This window comes from Corylus avellana, chromosome ca9 (genome assembly GCF_901000735.1).
Source record: "Corylus avellana chromosome ca9, CavTom2PMs-1.0".
NCBI lineage: Eukaryota > Viridiplantae > Streptophyta > Magnoliopsida > Fagales > Betulaceae > Corylus > Corylus avellana.
In genome coordinates, this window is record NC_081549.1 from 3,663,410 (window position 1) to 3,682,469 (window position 19,060).

The 19,060-nt window shown below is 34.8% G+C and overlaps 1 protein-coding gene across 1 annotated transcript in view; it reads left to right on the top strand.

The window, feature by feature from the left end:
• The window catches only part of LOC132191936 (protein NUCLEOLAR FACTOR 1), a gene marked incomplete in the record, with an annotated part of 27,543 nt that extends 8,843 nt beyond the window's left edge, over positions 1-18,700 (top strand). Inside the window, 19 exon segments of the mRNA XM_059607072.1 lie at positions 1-72; positions 1,561-1,661; positions 1,775-1,906; positions 2,827-2,907; positions 4,680-4,870; positions 5,999-6,071; positions 9,888-9,947; positions 10,077-10,115; positions 10,240-10,328; positions 10,705-10,769; positions 11,158-11,204; positions 12,723-12,782; positions 14,523-14,594; positions 15,358-15,387; positions 15,503-15,597; positions 15,783-15,888; positions 16,219-16,281; positions 16,430-16,501; positions 18,123-18,700. Of these exon segments, the coding sequence (XP_059463055.1) occupies positions 1-72; positions 1,561-1,661; positions 1,775-1,906; positions 2,827-2,907; positions 4,680-4,870; positions 5,999-6,071; positions 9,888-9,947; positions 10,077-10,115; positions 10,240-10,328; positions 10,705-10,769; positions 11,158-11,204; positions 12,723-12,782; positions 14,523-14,594; positions 15,358-15,387; positions 15,503-15,597; positions 15,783-15,888; positions 16,219-16,281; positions 16,430-16,501; positions 18,123-18,197 (1,523 nt within the window).
• Between the last annotated feature and the right edge of the window lie 360 nt (positions 18,701-19,060).

Genomic DNA, 19,060 nt, shown 5'->3' on the forward strand with positions numbered 1-19,060 from the left:
GGTTGGATGTGTATAACACATCTGGAAGGAATGATTTTCATTCATCTAAAGAGAGATTATTCTTTTCCCTTTGTAAGTGAACCTGATCTTGTTGTCCTAGATCAATATCTGTTCAGTTGCATACACCTGTGTCTTGTCATACTCATGCAAGTTAGTTGTTTTTTTATCTTACAATTGGTTTCCTGATGATGTTTATCCATGTTCTTTGCTTCAATGATGAGGGATAGTGGGAAGTCGCAGATGGCCACCTGTTTAATTACTGCAATGCTGGTTGTAATTATGATTTGGGGAAACTTCACTTACCCCCCTTGAATTATCACCCCTTTTGAATTGTCCCCCTAAAGTTCAAAACCTCTCAATTTAGTGTATCAAACTTTTATTTTTTTTCAATGTCCCCATTCCATTAGGATTTTCCGTTAAATTCCAACAAAATTCCCAAAATGCCCCCTTTGTTTTTGGAAAAAATATTTAATTTTTTTTTTTTGCAAAGATTGAGGCATGGGTATTTTTGCAAATACTGTTAAATTCGGACCTAACGCCTTAATTTTTGCTATTTTTTTTTTCCTAAAACAAATGGGGGGTATTTTGGAAAAAGTTAACAAAGGGGTGAGATTGCAAATAATTGAAAGATGAATACACTAAATTGAGATAAATTGAACTTTAGGGGGAACATTACAAAAGTGATGACAATTGGGGGCCGGGGGGAGGGGGGGTGTTTCCTCTAATGATTTTGACTTACATCCTTCTTGTGGCTTCTGAACTTGAGATTTTCCTTTGACTGAATGAAACCTTAACAGCAAATTTCAGCTCCACACAATTGACTGTGTTTGAGCCTTTGTCAGGTTCACTATCTCTAGTAGTAAAGAAGCAAGCTATCTTGTGTGCAAACTCTAATGGAACTTCAGCCCGTTGGTGTTATTCTATGACCCTGTACTGATCTGAACTTTCAAATTAGATGTAATAATATCAAAGACAGAATTCATGTGTCTTTGATACTATTAAAACTCTTTTCCAATGGGTAGACGCTTTTCATGTATCTCAGTTTTTTACTATGTCTCAATTTGTAGCTTTCTGTTCTTCTTTTCGCTTTCAAGGAGGCCTTTTTTTGTATACATCGTGTGTACTAAGGTTACGTCCCTTTGTGCTTTTCAATGATTTACTTATTTATCAAAAAAAAAAAAAAAAAATATCAAAGACATTTTTTTTTAATGAGTAATAATTTATTGAAAGAAAAAGGCAATGCCTTCATACACGAAAAGTAAACAAGATCACAAGCACTCTACAAGCGTCTAAAATCTAAGCAGCTGGGACAAGTTGTTGAGTTGTGTTGAAATTTCTCTTTGTTTGATATTTTTTTTGTAACACTGTTCATTTGTTTTCTTTTCTGTTATGCAAGAAAATTTGATTAATTTTGATAATTTTTTATCATTTACGTTCCCTGTCAGTTGCTCTTTTTTCCCTTTCCCTTATTAACTTTACAAACTTGCAATCTTAGGATGGCTTTACTGATTCTACTGTTACATGGGTATTTAAATGCTTCTGCTGTCTTGATTTTTTTAGGCAACAGCTATCGGGATATTCTGCACTGTGAAAAGAAACCCTTTTATCTCAAAGGCCTGGAAGAAGACTCAAGTATCATGGATGCTTACATTATGCATTCTGTGTGTGCATGCTCTCTGCCCATTCTTGGATGATATCACTTGTACTCTTTTTTGATAGATTGTTGGTGTTTTTTATTCTCGTAGAGTAATTAAATGAAAAGTATATTATGCAGCTGAATCATGTCTTCAGAACTAGAGATCTTGTGACAAAGAATGATTCAAAACTGGCGAAGCATCCAGAGATTGCTGACAGTGAAATTTTTGATGGTGATAGTTTCCGTGACCAAGGGTTTACCCGTCCTAAGGTAGTCTAAATTGTTTTCTTGTGTTTTGATGTAATTTATCCTAAGCAGGCTTGAGCTTTTCTATAAATAAAAAGATAGACCAGTTTCTGGCATGCAAATGTAGAAATTAGAGTTACTTGTGGGATTAAATAATTATATAATAGATCATTTTACAATTCCAAAAATTACGTAACAGTACAGATAAAAAAAAAAAAATTACGTAACAACATGTATATGTATACTTATATCTATCAGCTCATACCTTCATTATTGTATCCTTTTTCTATAATTGTTTTAGCAGCCACCCGTACAATCTGTATCGCTACAATATGTATCGTGTTTACTTAACTGCCTAAACTTTAGTTTTGAAGATTGGGCTTTACAAATTCCAAATTTTATTTTTACAACAAAAGTAAAAGTACTAGAGACTCGCTACCAATGATCTTCTGTTGTTCCATTCATAATTTGTCATAAGCCTTTGGATTGAGATTTGAACTTGTTAAGTTTGCTACTTTTGGGATGTGGAATATGCAGAAAATAAAGAGGTGCCAAATTGATATTTTGTGAATTAAGAATTTCTACACGTGGAATTAATTTAGTCACTTGTGTATTAGATATTGCATTAATTCATTTTAAAGAAGCAGCTATATAGACTTCTAAACATGTTGATAATTCTGCTGCACCATGTCACACTTGTTCATGGATTGTATATGGGCTTTCTCTACTTGGATTTTGTGGACTAGTATGTGAAACTCTGTTATTGAGAAAAAAGCATATATCTCCTTTATGGGAAAACAATACATATCTTCTATAAAATAGGTAGAAGTTATTGAAAATGTTTTGTCCTCTCACTGTTATTTTTCTTTTACGAATCATTTTATGTAGTATATTAAAATGTGCTTGCTTAGTCAACAAGATTTGTTTTTGATTTTGGGCACCAGGTTTTGATCCTATTGCCACTTAGAAACATTGCGCTACGTGTTGTTCAGAGGCTAATTCAATTGACCCCTACAGGTTACAAGGTATTCCATAATTTCTGATTTGTTTTGTTTTCTCACCAGCTTGAACTGAACTTTTGCTGTGGCACTTAAGCTCGGTTATTCACATTGAGTTGGACGATATGATCTTGTACTAGATAAGCTTTGATGAATGATTAAACTGCTGCTTACTCTCTCAGACTCTGATGTCTGAAAAAGCGAAAACCGCTTGATAGTCAAGATTCAGTGGATCGCGCCCTCTTTTTAAATTCTTAGGAAAGAACTAGGAATCCAATTCCTCCATTTTAGTTGAAAATGAAGTCTATCTGGCAAGGCATAAAAAAATTATATTTTGACGTGGTTTCCCCATGTCCACTTTGCACATTAGATGGTAGTCAATCAATAGGATATAAATTATATACTAGAAAAGCTCCCCCTCTTGTTGAAATGAGAAGGTTGAACATGGATCAGCTATATTCTCAAAACTGCCCTGTTATTGAAATTTCCCCAAACTTTCATAAAATGCCCTTTATGATGACCTCCGATATCCCTAGTAACCTTGAAGAATTGAAATGTTCAGCCTTGTAGTGTTATCAGCATTTATCGATTTCAAAATCTCACTAGTTGTCCAACAGTTTTCAAGCTTTAATTTGAAAAAGGAAGCTATTTGTAGTTCATCAGAAAACTTTTCCTCTCGACTGAGCCATATCCAAAGCGTATTAAAGTTGTACATTAGGTTTCTTAATGAAATTTATAAAGGAAAAAACAAGAAAAGAGTCTTTTTCTTTTTCCTTTGTTTTTAATTGAATCTTTACAAGGAGATTGTAACTTAGATCTTTGCCAAGGTTCTAGTAAAAAAGGAAATACACTCTTTATCTTTATATCCTTTAAATACATGGATTATTCATGAAATTGAAATAATAGTAAATGCAAGATATTCTTAGCTATTGCCAAAGAAGGTAGTATAATTATATTCGAAGAATTGATTGGGTTACAAATACAAAAAGTCTTATACACAAGAAAATAGATTGCCATGCCAAGCTTATGCTATTTCATACTATCAGATACATATGCCACATAACTCAGCCTATCTGTCTTATACAACTTGCACATGGCCACTCAGAATTGTTATTGGTTCATATAGTGAATGTGATGCAATACTTGCTAAACTTTTTCTGAATAGTATTCTACATTGGTGGAACCTTTTTTTTTTCTTCAATTTTTGAGTTCATTGCTGAAATTATTGCTTCATAGAAATGTCTAGATCTCAATATTTTGAGTTATTTCTACTTTCTTAACGAATATATCCTGCTATTTATCACTATAATGAAATATGCGATAAAAAACATTTGTCAAATTTGAAAAAGAGCTAGAAGAAATGGTTTGATCCTCAAAAGTAGAGAAATGCTAGAGCCTCTACTCTGGTCATTCTCCCGTCTTCATACTTTTTCATTTTTTTTTTCTTTCTAAAATCAACCATTAGATTTGTAAGACCCACCTAAGTGAAGGTGTAGGTCCTACAAATCCAATGGTTAATTTTAAAAAATGGAGGATGGAGAAGAATGGGAGAAGGACTGGGGTTAATGCTCTAGCATTTCTCTTATAAGTATTTGTGGAAGGTACTTCTATTTTTATTTGGTTCCTTTTGATAAGAAAAACGATAGTCCAATTATAGAATGTTCTTTTACTCTTCTCTTTATGGTTAAGTGTTTCTTTTGTATACTTCCTTTGTACTTGAGTTGCGTTTTTGCACTTTTTAATGAATTTCATTTACTTACAAGAAAAAAGAACGTTCTTTTTACCATCGGTGTTCTCAGGTTAATGTGGAGCACATTGACCGTTTCGTTAAAGAATTTGGAACTCAAAAGGATGAAGACAATGGGGACGCGGAGGAGTTATTGGGAAATTTAAAAGCTCAGAAGTCTTCAAAGCCTTTTGACTTTCAAGCACTTTTTAGTGGGAAAAGGGATGAAGAAGATCAATTTATGTTTGGAATTAAGATTACCAGGTAAAATTTATTGAATGTGACCCAACAACAAATCTATCAAATTAACATTCTTAGCTAATGGTGGCCTAATAGTGCTTCATCTAATATTGTTACATGTGGTGAAAAGAATTATGTTAAGTGTTTCAAATGTGAGGCTAAAAGTATGATAATTTTTGGAGTAGTTAAAAAATAAATATGTAGTCACGAGATTATTTTTGACCTCTGTGAAGTAATCCGCCATCTTTGAGTGGCAAAAGTGCCCTCATTGGCCAATAAACAGACTATAGTATTATGGATGCAAATTATAAGGCACTTTGAGGTGTTTCCTAGATTTTATGGTCGACTAATGTGTATCTAATTGTGCTTCTCGGTTGCAGCGCCAACTTATTATGATAGTTTTATTCTGTCACTGGAAGGAAGGAGAGCAAAGAAAGCAAGGATTATCAAATCAATGAACATAAAGAAAATTGAACTTTTTTTCATAAAAATATACCAAGTATATATTCTAAAATATGTTGGCCATATACTTAGTATTACACTAGTATGGATTCTTTGGAGGCCATCCACCACTCTCAAGATATGTTTAAGATCAGTGGTTGCCTTGCTCCCACACCCACTTTTTGGATTAGTCAGCTAGGTTTTGACATCAAACATTTAATTTTTAAATGTGAAAGTTATTGGTATTTGGTTTTGAAAGTGGCTTTGACAAGAGTTGCCAGCAGCTAGGGGCACTATTGTGGATCTTTGGCAATTAGGTCAACTCCAGGTGCACAATTGGCTTATGAGGCTAAATTATTACTTCCCTATAAGAACTTGTTAGAGGTGTGATCATGGGTTTAACACCCATTCAGTGAGCGTGCAACACCCATTCATGGTTTAGTTGCTTTTGTTGCTCGTGTATTTATGAATTAATGAACCGCATGGTTGTCTATGAAGAAAAATATAGTATCCTCATTATTTTCACAGTTGTACTACTCTACCAGGCCATCACCTTTGGTCATTTGATCTACTTCAACATATGTTCAACCTTCGTCAAATGTTCTTGTCATTGCTTGATTCAAAAATTTTGTTGTTAGGCGCTGTCATTGTTTATTTATGCATACCTGTTTACTCATTTTCTTTCCTTTTTTTCCTTTAATACTTTTGTAGGAGGAGCATAAGGTTGTACAGTGATTTCTATTCCTCAGACATAATTGTTGCTTCTCCAGTTCGTTTGATTGGGGTGAGCATTTATTCTTTTCATTTGTTTTTTCAGATTGTTCCTAATCATTTTTTTGATAAGTTGGATTGTTCCTAATCATTATCCTAGAGACTGGTCTAGCTATTACTTATATATTCTTGTTAGAAGAATGTATTAGGGTTTGAGGGTAGTTTAGTCATTGTCATATTTCTTTAAGCTTATATACTAATATGTTTGAGGTTGGCTACGTAACATTGAACAAGCCTCCTCTTTTCTCTAAACCTTCTTCATGCAAACCTCTCAACATGGTATCATAGCCTAGGGTTTATACCTTTTCCTGATATTTTGTTTTTCTCTTCTTCCCAATTTTTTTTATCACCACGCAAAGCAATTATTATGCACATTATACGATGAGCTTAAACGAAATGCAAATTCTCATCTTTGTTTTGTTTGATGCACATCACATAATTTAATTATCATAAGAAGAGAACTTATCTTGGTGCAAAGGCTGTATGGGAATGCCTAGATCTGTCTTACAAGACCTTCTTGGAACCTTTGTAGTTTATGAATTGGGTCTTTAACATCTAGTAATGCAAGAAACTTTTTTTTTTTTTTTTTGGTGAGTTCCTAGAAGGTCTTGCAAGACAGATCTAGGCATTCCCATACAGCCTTTGCACCAAGACACAAACTATTGTTACAAGATGGATTAACAATATATGTGCTTGAGAAGCTATGATACCCAGACACTTCACTTAGCCTGCCCCATGTTGACACAACATTACATGGGTCAGTATATGCTTTATTCGACACTGTCCGACTTGTTGGAAAATTTGAGGAAAAAAATGGACAAATCTGGCAGTTGAGTATTAGTGACATTTGACATCCATAAACAAGTCCATTTGACATAAATGACCAGCTAAGAAGTAATATAATTAGACTTAACCAGCAAGAACACTAAATTGAACTTCTCATCAATTAAGAAGTAATATAATTAGACTTAACCAGCAAGAACACTAAATTGAACTTCTCATCAATTAAGAAGTAATAAAAACGTTCGGTATGCCTTGAACAAAAACAGAGTTACTCAACTTCAAATGTTTAGGATTTGAATCCAACTAGCAAGGAGCATTATGAGATACTAGTATATTTCAGGCTTTCATTGAAGGCTTTGTTAACAAAAGAAAACCCTCTTGCCAAGAGCTAGCTCGAGCAATCCGGAAGTTCTTAAAACTTTATGCTGTATTTTAAAATTTCATTGTTAGAAGAGTTTGAGTTTGAGTCATTAGGGTTTTGGGGGTAGTTTAGTCTTTATGGTATTTTCCTAATCCTATATAATAGGATGCTTGTATTAGGTTAACATAAGTTGAATAATATAATAGCCTCCGCCTTTTATATGTAAACCATTCATACAAACTATAACATGGTATCAGAGCCTTAGGGTTTTAGATCCTTAGTTCTTTTGTTTGTAGTTTTTTTTTCCGCTTTTTTTGTTTGGTTGAATCTCTCGTTCTGTTGTTGGTGAGTGTTCTTCTGGTGGCAGCACCACCCATGTGGGCGTAGTGCCCATACGGGCAGTGCCTCAAAGAAGCTGTCTATGGTTGTTTGTAGAAAAAAAGAAAAGAAAAGAAAGTTGCTGTGAAAGCTGTGCTTTGTACTAGTTTTATAAGTTTTGTATTTTCCGTGGCTCTTGGTGGTTTTCCAGTAAGATCTGGAAATTTTCAGCGATTTCTAAGTCTCCGGCAGCCGTTTGTGGTGTTTTCCGGCGCTGTCCGATCGCTCGTTTCCGGCATATTCGTGGCATTTAATTGTGTTTTTTGAGTTCTTTGACAATCTCTGTGGTGTTTTGAGGTGTTTCCGCTAGTTGTGGTGATCTCTGGTGGTATTCCGGTGTGGTCGTCACCGGTAGGTTTTTGGCGTGTTTGTTGGAGAAGATGACACCGTTTGGTTACAGGTGTTCCCTGTCGCCTATCTGGAATAAGGATATCCCAGTCTCAAAACCAGGATATGGCTGCCCGCATTACTGTTCAAACCGGTTCAGGAAATTCCAGGCCCGGTTCAGTGTTGTTTCAAGCCGGTTCATGGGTTTCCAGTCCGGTTCTTGCTGTTTTGTGACTGGTTCAGCTTGTTTTCCTAGCTGTTCAGTGTGTTTAAGACCAGTTCAGTGCATTCTAGAACCGGTTCTGTCTCTTTTAGACCCGATTCAGTGGGTTTTAGATCGGTTCAGCCTCGTTTACAGCCGGTTCAGTGAGTTTCTATACTGGTTCAGCAAGTTTCATGTTTGGTTCATTTTGTTTTGAGGCTTGTAAGTGTCATTATAGCCCGGTTCATGTTGTTTTGCGGCGAAACTCGTTGGTTGTTCATGTGAAATGTGGTTTTTGGTTGTTGGCGATCGATGTATCCGACCGGCCTTGGTGTTTTACGGTGAGACCCGATCAAGTGATCGTTGTATCCGACTGGCCTTGGTGTTTTGCAACGAGATCCGATCAAAGCTTGGTTGTTGAAGTTTTCGACGAGTTTTCAACCGGCCTTGAAGTTTCATTAAGTTATCTTGTTATTTCTATGAATTTTAGTATTGTGTACTCCAAGCTATTCCAGCTTGAGGGGAAGTGTTAGAGTATGTTTTTCTAGTTATTTTTCGTTTGCTTGTATCTTCTAAGATGGATTCATATGATGTATATGCTCCAGCTTGAGGGGGAGTGTTAGAAGAGTTTGAGTTTGAGTCATTAGGGTTTTGGGAGTATTTTAGTCTTTATGGTATTTTTCTAATCCTATATAATAGGCTGCTTGTATTAGGTTAACATAAGTTGAATAAGTTGAATAATGTAATAGCCTCCGCCTTTTGTATGTAAACCGTTTATACAAACTATAACATTCATGATAGATAGTGTTGGGTCATTATCATTGATTCATGTTCTGGTAGATCATTCATGCCACAATTTTTAAGTCCTTATGCCTATTCTCATGGCTCAGCTCAGTGCCTCTGTTTTGTGCAAGGCTGTCCTGCTTAGAAATTAGGTTTTGAAATCAATATATTTTAGTGGCTTATTTGTGAAGGGGATGAGATTGCTGCAGTTGATCCCCTTGATGTCCATATTGTTTTCTTCTTTGACCAATGTCCATATTGTTCTCTTGTTTAAACTTGAAACTTGGGTTCCTCAATTGAACGACCTTTTCCTTTGGTAAAGGAAGCTATATTTGCTATTCAGTTTTCTTGCAGTCTGTATTTTTCAAAGATGCCTTTATCTGCTTAGGCTCTAGCTTAAAATATACTCTTTGACCGGTAGCTCTGTAGAAGGTTTGCAATCAATCAAATTAATATCACGTGTTCATCAAGCAGGGAGAATTTAGCGATCATTTGTTTGTTCACAGTTAATATCTCTCTGTCTCTCTCTCTCTCTCTAAAAAAAATTCTTTTGGACACATTATCATGGGTTAAGATTCAGCCATACTGGTGCCGTTGCTTTGTTGAACCTTTATGGAACAGTAGAATTCAACATGATGTAGCACTCATTTCTGTTATCTTATCATCTTGTGAGTCATCTTGCAAGTTTGAGGGGCAATGAGAAGAAAAGAAGTTTTAAGTTTATATTAGCAAGATTTGCACACTGAGGGCAGCTTAAACTGTTTATGTAGTGCTGGTCATGCTCCTCTGCGCTCTTTAATGCATTATTACTTATCAAAAAAAAAAAATGTAGTGCTGGTCATGCTGTGAGTTGCTTTTTCTACCTGTATAATGTTATATTTGCTTGCTTATATGCATTTAGATTGTTTACATTTTTTATCCTTTCAAATATGGTAATACTGTCTTATTTATTTTGGCTAAAACTGCAAGTGACACCTGACTTTCCATGTTCTCAGAAAATTTGGGAGGCTCAAAAGTACAAGGAAAAAGATGTTGATTATCTTTCTTCTATAGAGGTAACTTGTCTTATTTGTCATTTTCAGGAGTATGCATTTATACTAGCTCTGTCACTATATAAAAAAAAAAAAACAAAACACTTATCGAGTTTCCTAGATTGTTGATATATAGTATTTGCAAATGTGCAGGTTCTAATAGTAGATCATGCAGATGTCATAGGAATGCAAGTATGTGGTGTAGTCAACTTTATTACTTGAAGTATATCTCTTGCAGTTCATATGGAGCACAATGCTAATTTTGTTTCTTATTCTTCCACCCCCCTTCTTCCCTTTTATAATAAAAAATATCTAGAATTGGTCCCATGTGAATACAGTTGTTGAAGAATTGAACCACATTCCATCTAAGCCGCCTGGAACTGATATTATGCGCATTAGATATTGGTACGTTCTCAATATCTTTTTTTTATTTTTATTTTTATTTTTTATTTTTTTAAAGGATAGGAACATTGTGTTTCTCCTCCCTCCACAATTCGATTGCCTTTTCTTTCATCTATTTAATTTTTATTTTTTCATATTTTCATGTGGAGTAGGCTAAGGGAACCCTTAGCATATAGGATATAAAGAAAAGTTCCCTCTCTAGGTTTCTAAATTTTTTGGTTTTAGGTATGACAAAGCTGTCTCTGTGGATGTACAAGAAACTGCCTAGCTGAGCAAAATGCATTAATTATCTTTCTCAGATTGAGAATTGGTTTTTGAGAAATTTTATTCTGATTTGTATCTCGAAATTTACTGACACTTACTTGTCTTTCATGTTTAGGTATCTGGATGGATTTGCGAGGTTTTATAGGCAAACAATTATTTTGGGTTATTATTCTAACCCAGGTAATAGGTGTTTCTTCTATTCTTACAAAGCACTTTAAATGAGATTGGTTTATTACTTATATATATAAAAAGAACATAACCATCTTTTGTGTGTGCATGTGCTTTTTATTTTTTCCTTTTGGGAGGGGAGGGGGTGTTGAGAAATCATATCATAAATCATCATGCATTATGAGTTGTGGTATTCCTTTCATCAATTTTGCAAATTATTGCGCAAATGTGGATTATAGCTTGGTCAATCCATAATGTCTTCCTTTATGTGCATGCACAATTCGGCTTGCCTTTGTGAGGGAAATTCAGAGCTTTTGGTCATAGTTATTTTGAGAATTCTTTTAACTGATTTTAGAATAATAAGTGTTTTCTAATCTATATTTATACTTTCTTGTCTCAGATATCAATGGATTGTTCAATCGCCATTGCATTAATTACCAAGGAAAGGTGCGTTGATACTCTTTGTCACATTTTCGATAGAATGTATGCATGGTAGCCCAAATGTTTTCTTGTCTTGTCTTTTTATACTATGTTTAACCATGTTTCTTGGGTGAAATATATTTGAGCCTGTTTTGTTATCTCAACATCTAGTCACCATATAATCCAACTTCTGTTAGGATTTTGACTTCTGTAATTGAAGTGTTGTTAGCATGCTCATATTATTTGAACCGGACATTTATTCTCTCTTTTTTTTTGTATGGTTATCATGTGGTCGTTTGGCGGAGAGAGGAACAATTATCTATTTAAAGTTGTTTGGGTGCCAATATTTGAGTTGAATTCTTCATCTATTATATCTTTGTATGACTGGATAATTGCTTTTGGCATTATTGCTTTCCCTTCTTTTATAGATTTTTAGGGAAAATACACTTAGCTGCCCCAAACTACAACTTACCACCAAAATTTAAAATGTGACACTTAACCCCTTTTAACTAACCACCTGTTACAAGTTGCACCCACTGTTAAAATGGACGGAAAATGTTGCACATGCGCCACATGTGAATTTTTTTACCTAAACTTCCCAACTTGACCGATTAGGGGTGGTCAAAGCACCCTTGTAGGCCGCCAGGGGGGGTGTGGGGGTGGTTCGGCCACTCTTGTTATGAAACAGAGGGGGCTGAACCACCCCCGCTGGCTGTGGGTGTGGTTTGGCCACCCTTGTTCCATATTTGGGCATGGCCTAACCACCCCATAAGCTATGGGTTGGTTTAATCACCCCCTGTTGCATTTTCAGGTGTGGCAGAACCATCCCCATAGCTTGTGGGGTGGTGCTGCCATCTTTATTTCATATTTGGGGTTGATTTGGCCACCCTTGTTGCATTTTCAGGGTCCTTTTTTTTTTTAAATAACTTTTAGGGGGCATCTAGGTTTGAATCCTATTGGGTGTAAACAATTATTTGGGGCCACACCTACTAGCAAAGCCAGAGTCTTAGTTGATTCATGTGGAGGGGGCACTTTGCACGGGTTTGAGGTTTACCCGATATGGGTGATTACATGGATTGGCCTTGCCTTGGAAGGGTCCCCTGTCATAAAAGAAGAAGAAGAAGAAACTTTTAGGGATATCTTGGGAAGTTCAAGTAAAAAAGTTCACATGTGATACTCATGCGAGTCTGCGACAATTTCCGTCCAAACGCTAAATGCTAATGAGGGGGTGTAACTTGTAACTGGGTTGTAGTTGGAGGGGATCAAGTGTCACATTTTAAAGTTTGGTGGTCTAAGTGCCAAAGAGGTGGTAGTTTGGGGTGTAGTGTATTTTCCCCTACATTTCTTTTAAACTTAGATTGTAATTTTTAGGTAAATGTTTAGCCAATGAGCTCTATCTCAAGAGGAACTTCCTCCCCCATATGAATGGGGTGGAGAGTGAGTTATAGGTTCAAGGACTACTGAATGCATGTGTAATGCACCAATTAAAAAAAAAAAAAGTGACCTTTCAAAGTTTATGATATCAAATTCATTAATTATTTACAGGTGAAGTCGGTATGTGAGTATAAAGGTGTTCTTCCAAAAGTCTTACTCCAAGTACGGCAGGTATGTACCTCACAGTGCTTGCTGTATGCTTAAATTATGGTTGAGTGATGTCTTAAGTCATTAAGATGCTCTTGGTATCTTATTATATTCATTTTCTCTTTTATATGTCAAGAACTACGTTATGCATTCTGTTGGTAGAAAAATTTGGACCTGGGTTGATCTAGATAGATTCTAAATTACTGTAAATATTTACATCTCTTTGAATTGCAGCATGGGCATTCCTCAGTACACTACGAAAAACGAGTGTGCTGCCATAAGTGACTTTCAAAACCAGAGATGACATAAAGCAAACAGTTAATTACATGCTTATGATTAATAACTGTATTAGGTGAAATTAAAATATCTTTACTCTTTGTAACTTATCAAAAAAATATCTTTACTCTTTGTAAATGGAAGTTGCAGACCTGAAGGATCAAACTTTCAAGGATGATAATGTAATGTGAAATTATGATAGATCTAGTTTATGGTTATAGGATTTCCCAAAGGGGGTTATGATAAATTATAGGTTTTATTTTATTTAGATTTTAACTATTTTTTTTTCGTTCATATTTTTGGTAAATACAGTAATAATACTTGACTGTTCCTCATGCTTTTTCTCCCGGGACCAGCTTACTCTTTGTAATTTTATTATAAGGTAGCCCATCATCTCTAAGCAAAACAAACAAATCTCAAATAAGTCTAAGTATCACCATAAGAAGTTGGTACATCCTCTGCAAATGCATAATTGCATCTCAAACTGTTGTCTCCATTTCTGGTTGCTAACTAAGATATGGTCTTTTGTTGTGAGAGAGATGGACAAGCACTTATCCGGGAAAAAAAAAGAAAAAGAAAAAGAAAAAGGAAAAGGAAAAAGAAAACAGATGGACAAGGACAACCTTGAGAGTCTTTCATCTCTCATACACAAAGAAAAGAAGTTCTGTGGAATGGAAAAAAATGGGATTCTTTAGTCATGAAATCAAGCATTTTAAAGTAGAAAGGAGTGTTTACCTCTTGGAAGAGTTTAATAGATCTTCAACCTCTCTTATCCATCCTACCATTATATATTCTACGATGTAGATAAAGCTACATGGTTCATTGACTAGATCTTGAATTTTTTAATTGTCATTATTATATTTCTTTTGACATATTCTTCCTGCTATCACATCTGGAATAGGTACATGTTATCACAAGTTGTTGTTCCTCTGACTCCCCATTTTCTCCCTCTATCCTAAAGATATTTGTCTTTTATGAATAAGTGTACACTTTAAGGAGATAATAGTTGATGCATTAACAGTTACCTGTTTGGAAGCCAGATAATTTTGTTAAAAAAAAAAAGACAAGACACTTTGGGATAGAATAAAATAGCTCGGAGGAATGAAGGGAGAGTTTCTTGTAGGATTTTGTCCCTTCTTCAGTATTCTTTCTAGCAGCTGGTACTTGCGTCCTTAGAAATTATTACATCTGGAAATAGAATGGGACAGTGGTTTTTTTTCTTTCATAGTGCAATTATGTTTGAGGCTGTTTCCTGTGTTTAGTTCCTTCAGTAACTAAGAGAAATTAAAAACAAAATGGTTCCTTTAGTATATAGCCGATAATACACCCTTGCATTATTGTTATCTTCAGTATGTTCAACACATGATTTTCATTCTTCTTTAGTAGGGTTCTAATCCCACTAATCACTGTTGTAAATCTGTCATCTCTTTGAGGGTAAACATTAAGTTTTACAATACTAATGCATCTTCTTTCTCTTCAACTTTACAGATATATGAGCGATTTGTTGTGGACTCAATAATAGATGCTGACGATGCTCGTTTTGAATATTTTGTTAAGAAGGTTTGTTTGAAACAATTTTTTTTGTTAACTTAGTTATAGAAATGAAACATAAAAATGTAACATATGCTACACACACCTCTTTTAGGACACATATGTTATCATTAAATTCTAGACAACTTTAATTTTCATTTAGACATTTGGTCCATTCTAAAGTTGAATGAGTATTGAAATTCTGAGTAATTATACAGGCTTCCCCAGTCATCAGGTTTGCTGTTTTTGGAGAACGACCCATCATACCTTTGCGTCTTTTTTGGGTTTAAATGTGACTCAATCTAACTCAACTAGGCTTGATTACATGAATCCTCATTTTCCATCTACTAAGTGGCAGTTAGTACTGTCTAAGAACGTCTTCTTGTACAGGAATGCCGTTACTTACTACTGACCATGTCTTTAGGCCTTCCCTCAAATCATTTTGCTCTCATCCTAAATTAAAACCAACACATTCACAGGTCTTCGTTATATATTATTGAACCATCTCAGGAACTCTGACTAATCTTATTACCTCAATTGGTGCACCTCCACTTTATGCGAAAATCTTGATTTCCATATTGTCTTTCATTAGGCAGCCACTCTTCCATCTTCACATCCTCATCTCCTCTATCCTCCTTTTAGGCTTTAATGTGACTTTTCCCTTCTTTTCTTATATGGTCTTAAAATAAAGTCCTGGTTGGAAGACCAAATTTGGTTATCTTCTAAATTGGCAAACTTCTATTTTTCTTCAGTCAGATATCATGTTATGATTATAATGATTTTCTTTGTGCAGGTATTCCCAAAGATAAAGGATTCGGTTCAGGTACTTGTATTTTACTTGAACTTAAAAGAATACTGTAATGCCTAAGCTTTGAGCCATTTGCTGTGATCATTATAAACTGTGCAGTTTTTTAACTTCAATTGAACTTTCCATGTAGGGGGGAGTTATGTTATTTATCAGTTCTTACTTCGAATTTGTTCGAATTCGAAATTTTTTGAAGTCACAGGAAGCATCTTTCTGTCTGCTTGGGGAGTAAGAAACTTCCTTTTCTCTTCTGATCCCTTCACTGCAACCCCACCCCCTCCTCTTTCTCTCATTGCTTGTCTCAGTCCATTATATGCAGCTCACTAAAGTATTCAGCGTTGCATTTTGAGATATTAGTCGTGACATTGGCTTGAAATGTAATTACATGGCAAAATACTGGTCTTGTTTTTCAGGTACACAAAACAAAGTGATATTTCTCGTGCACGAGTTTGGTTCTTTGAAGGAAGGCGGAAAATTATGCTTTACACCGAGAGGGCTCACTTTTACTATAGATACAAGGTTCTTTAGACTGCTTTTACACATGCATTCTCATCATATTTCTATATATATGAGTTTGTCGGCTGTAATGTAATTGTGTAGATCTTCTATCCATTTGTACATTTATGGGTTCAAAAGTGTACCTGATGTGATATAAAGAATTATAGATGATAATGATTATTTGAATTGCTGAAATACCCATGTCTTGATGCTTTCATATGAGACACACCATTTTGTTAAGTTATGCTTTATTAACTTTTGTAACACATCTAAATTACAACTTTGAACATAAGAAACAGTTTACGTTAATACATAGTGTTGACATCTCCATTCATATTTTCTTGCTTGTAGATTCGTGGTATTCAAAATTTAATAATCTATTCACTCCCAGAGAGGAAGGAGTTCTACCCTGAGGTGAGCATGATCTTTAAATAATGGGTTGCCTTTCTCATAGCTGCCTCATTCAATTATTGCTGCGTCTAGGAAAGTCCACATTTGATTATTTTGGATGGGTAAATCTTCATATCTTTTGTCTCTTTAAACTTTCTCGTGGATTTTGCAGATTGTTAATATGCTTGATGGTTCCCATAATATGTCATGCACGGTGCTATTTTCTCGCTTTGACCAATTCCGGGTAATATTTCTGGTCTCTTTAATGGTATGGGTAGGCTAGCACATATGGTACATATTTGCTTGTGGTTTGTGGGTTTGGTATTAGTCAAAGGGGTTGTGGTGGATTTTCCTGGGGGGCAGGAGGGCATGGGGTTTGCTTTTTATGGTGGTTGTGATGATGCAGACCCCTTTAATAGGGTAAACACAAAACTAATCTTTTGGTTTCATTGACCCACGCATGATGAGCTAGAGGATGGTTGACACATTCGTGAGAGTGATGAGAAGATTGCATATTTTGATTATTTATGGAAAGCTAAGTTTATTAGAGGAAATAAAGCCTCTTTAGGGTACTGAAGTGCACAAAATCATAAAGTTCTTTAAGGAACTAACAAGAGAAAGGCAATCTTATTGATAAACAATGAAGAGAGCTCCCATTTCATAGCTATTGTAATCTCTTATAAGAAAACACTAAAGCCTAAAAAATAACTAATCATTATCCTTAATCTAAACTTATCCTAGTACTAATTAAAAAATGAGACAAAAATACCCTTAAACTCTAGCTATGCTGGTACTAATAATACTACCAGATACTATTGCAATACCTGTGGGCAGTACAGCAGGAACAGTATATACAGTACTCATGAACAGGATTTGTTTTTTCTCTTGTCACACATCAATTCTCCCGTCAAGTTGGAAAAAATCCCATCGTCAATTTTGTATTCAACTTTCTATGGTTTATTGGCATTCCAAATAACACTTTCCATCCTTTCTTTCTTTTATGTCCCATATGAGTAAAAGCTTACAGACAATTGATAATTTAAACTTCCTAGTCACACCCATCAATTTAAGTAAAAATAAACAAAAAGACAAAAACAACCTCAAGAATCGTAGTTATACTAGCAATGATAATGCTACAGCATCTGTGAAGAGTTTTTTTTTTTTTTTTTTTTTTTTTTTTTTTTTTTTTTCTGATTTTGTCCTGACGCAGTCAAGAGCATGATGAGAAAATGGCATATTTCGATTATCCATATCCAGGGCTAAGTCTTAGGAATTAGCAAGCTGAAGGCAATTTTATTGATAACTAATCAAAGTAATATCCATTACACGGCTGTTAGAGCCTTTATTTATTAGAGGATAAAACCTGAAATCAATTAACATTGATCCTTAATTTAAGCTAATTGTAATCATACTTACCAGCTCGAGAAAAAATAAATGAAAACACAAAATATCCTTAAAAATCCTAGTTATACTGGCACTAACAACATTGCTGAATACTGTTACCAACCCTGTAAACAGTACTATATTAACAGTATGCTATAGTATCTGTGTTGCTGTGTATAATACCCGTGCTCTAGGGATGGAACTATTAGAAGTTGGGTGACCTTGAAGACAGTAAAAGTTGTGTTTTGATGGTGCTGTATTGTGGTGGTGGTAACTGGTGGTAATGATAAAATGGTTGGGTATAGACGTATAGTCAGGTGGTGTTAGCTATGGCATCATAATTCATATAGTGTTGTTCTCGCATTGCTTCTAAGAATTTCTATAATGATTTTATTATTATTTTTATTTATTTTTTATTTTTTATAAAATAGTTATTAAAAGAAGTTAATTTTCTTCTCCCCACTTTCTGGCTGTGTTTTTAGTTGGAGAGAATAGTTGGAACTGCTCCAGCAAAAAGGATGGTGACCTCGGAGAAGGATGTCTTTGTTTTCTGTTAAATGACTTTTCTGAGCTCCTGAGGCTCTAGCAAATGCAAGATAGCTTATGTATTTGAAAAGCCAAAGTGGTAACTCCATTGCCTACAAGCACCGGAGAATACAAGCTTCATTCATCTGTCTTCACATGCCTTTAGAGACTGTCTTTGACCCTATGCTAACTAACAATGAGGGCGACTGTGTCTTGAAAGGATGCTTGAAGCCAATCTTGCATCTGGAGGATTTGATCATTTTTGACATTGAGCACTTAAGAACTTGCTTTTTGTTCTCTTCTTTTCACCCACTTTCTGTTATTTTATTTAAGTACTTGATTTGTATTTCTTGAAGAGTTGTATAGAGAAAGAGGCACAAAGCAGGATCCTGGTAGAATTTTTTTAACTTCCAAATTTTTGTTACTTGCTCTTTGGAGTTTTTTTTTTTTTTTTTTTTTAGCTACATACTTTCTATCTGTTTTATCAAATAGTAAGTGGATCATAATGTTAACAGCTGCTATCCTGCTTCATAGAGTTCTGTGTTTTTGTGCATATATCAGCTTTGGTTTTTTTTTTTTTTTTAATAATTATTTTCTTCAGTGGCTAAGGATCCAATCAAGAGGTTGATGCTTTTTTAAAAAATAAAAAATAAAAAAATAAAAATTCAAGCCCTTTACGAGCAAATTGTGCCATTTTAAGTGGATTTATAATCATATGATGGGTTAGGAATTAGGATTGAAACCGGTTAACAAACATGCAATAGCTTTAGTTTTTTTCTTTGTGACTAGTAAATTTTGAAGTTTAAGATCTTAATTTGTTTATTTCATTAATAATATCTGGCCCCAGGTAGATCGGATTATGTTTCCCTATAATGATTATCAAATTATGCAATTT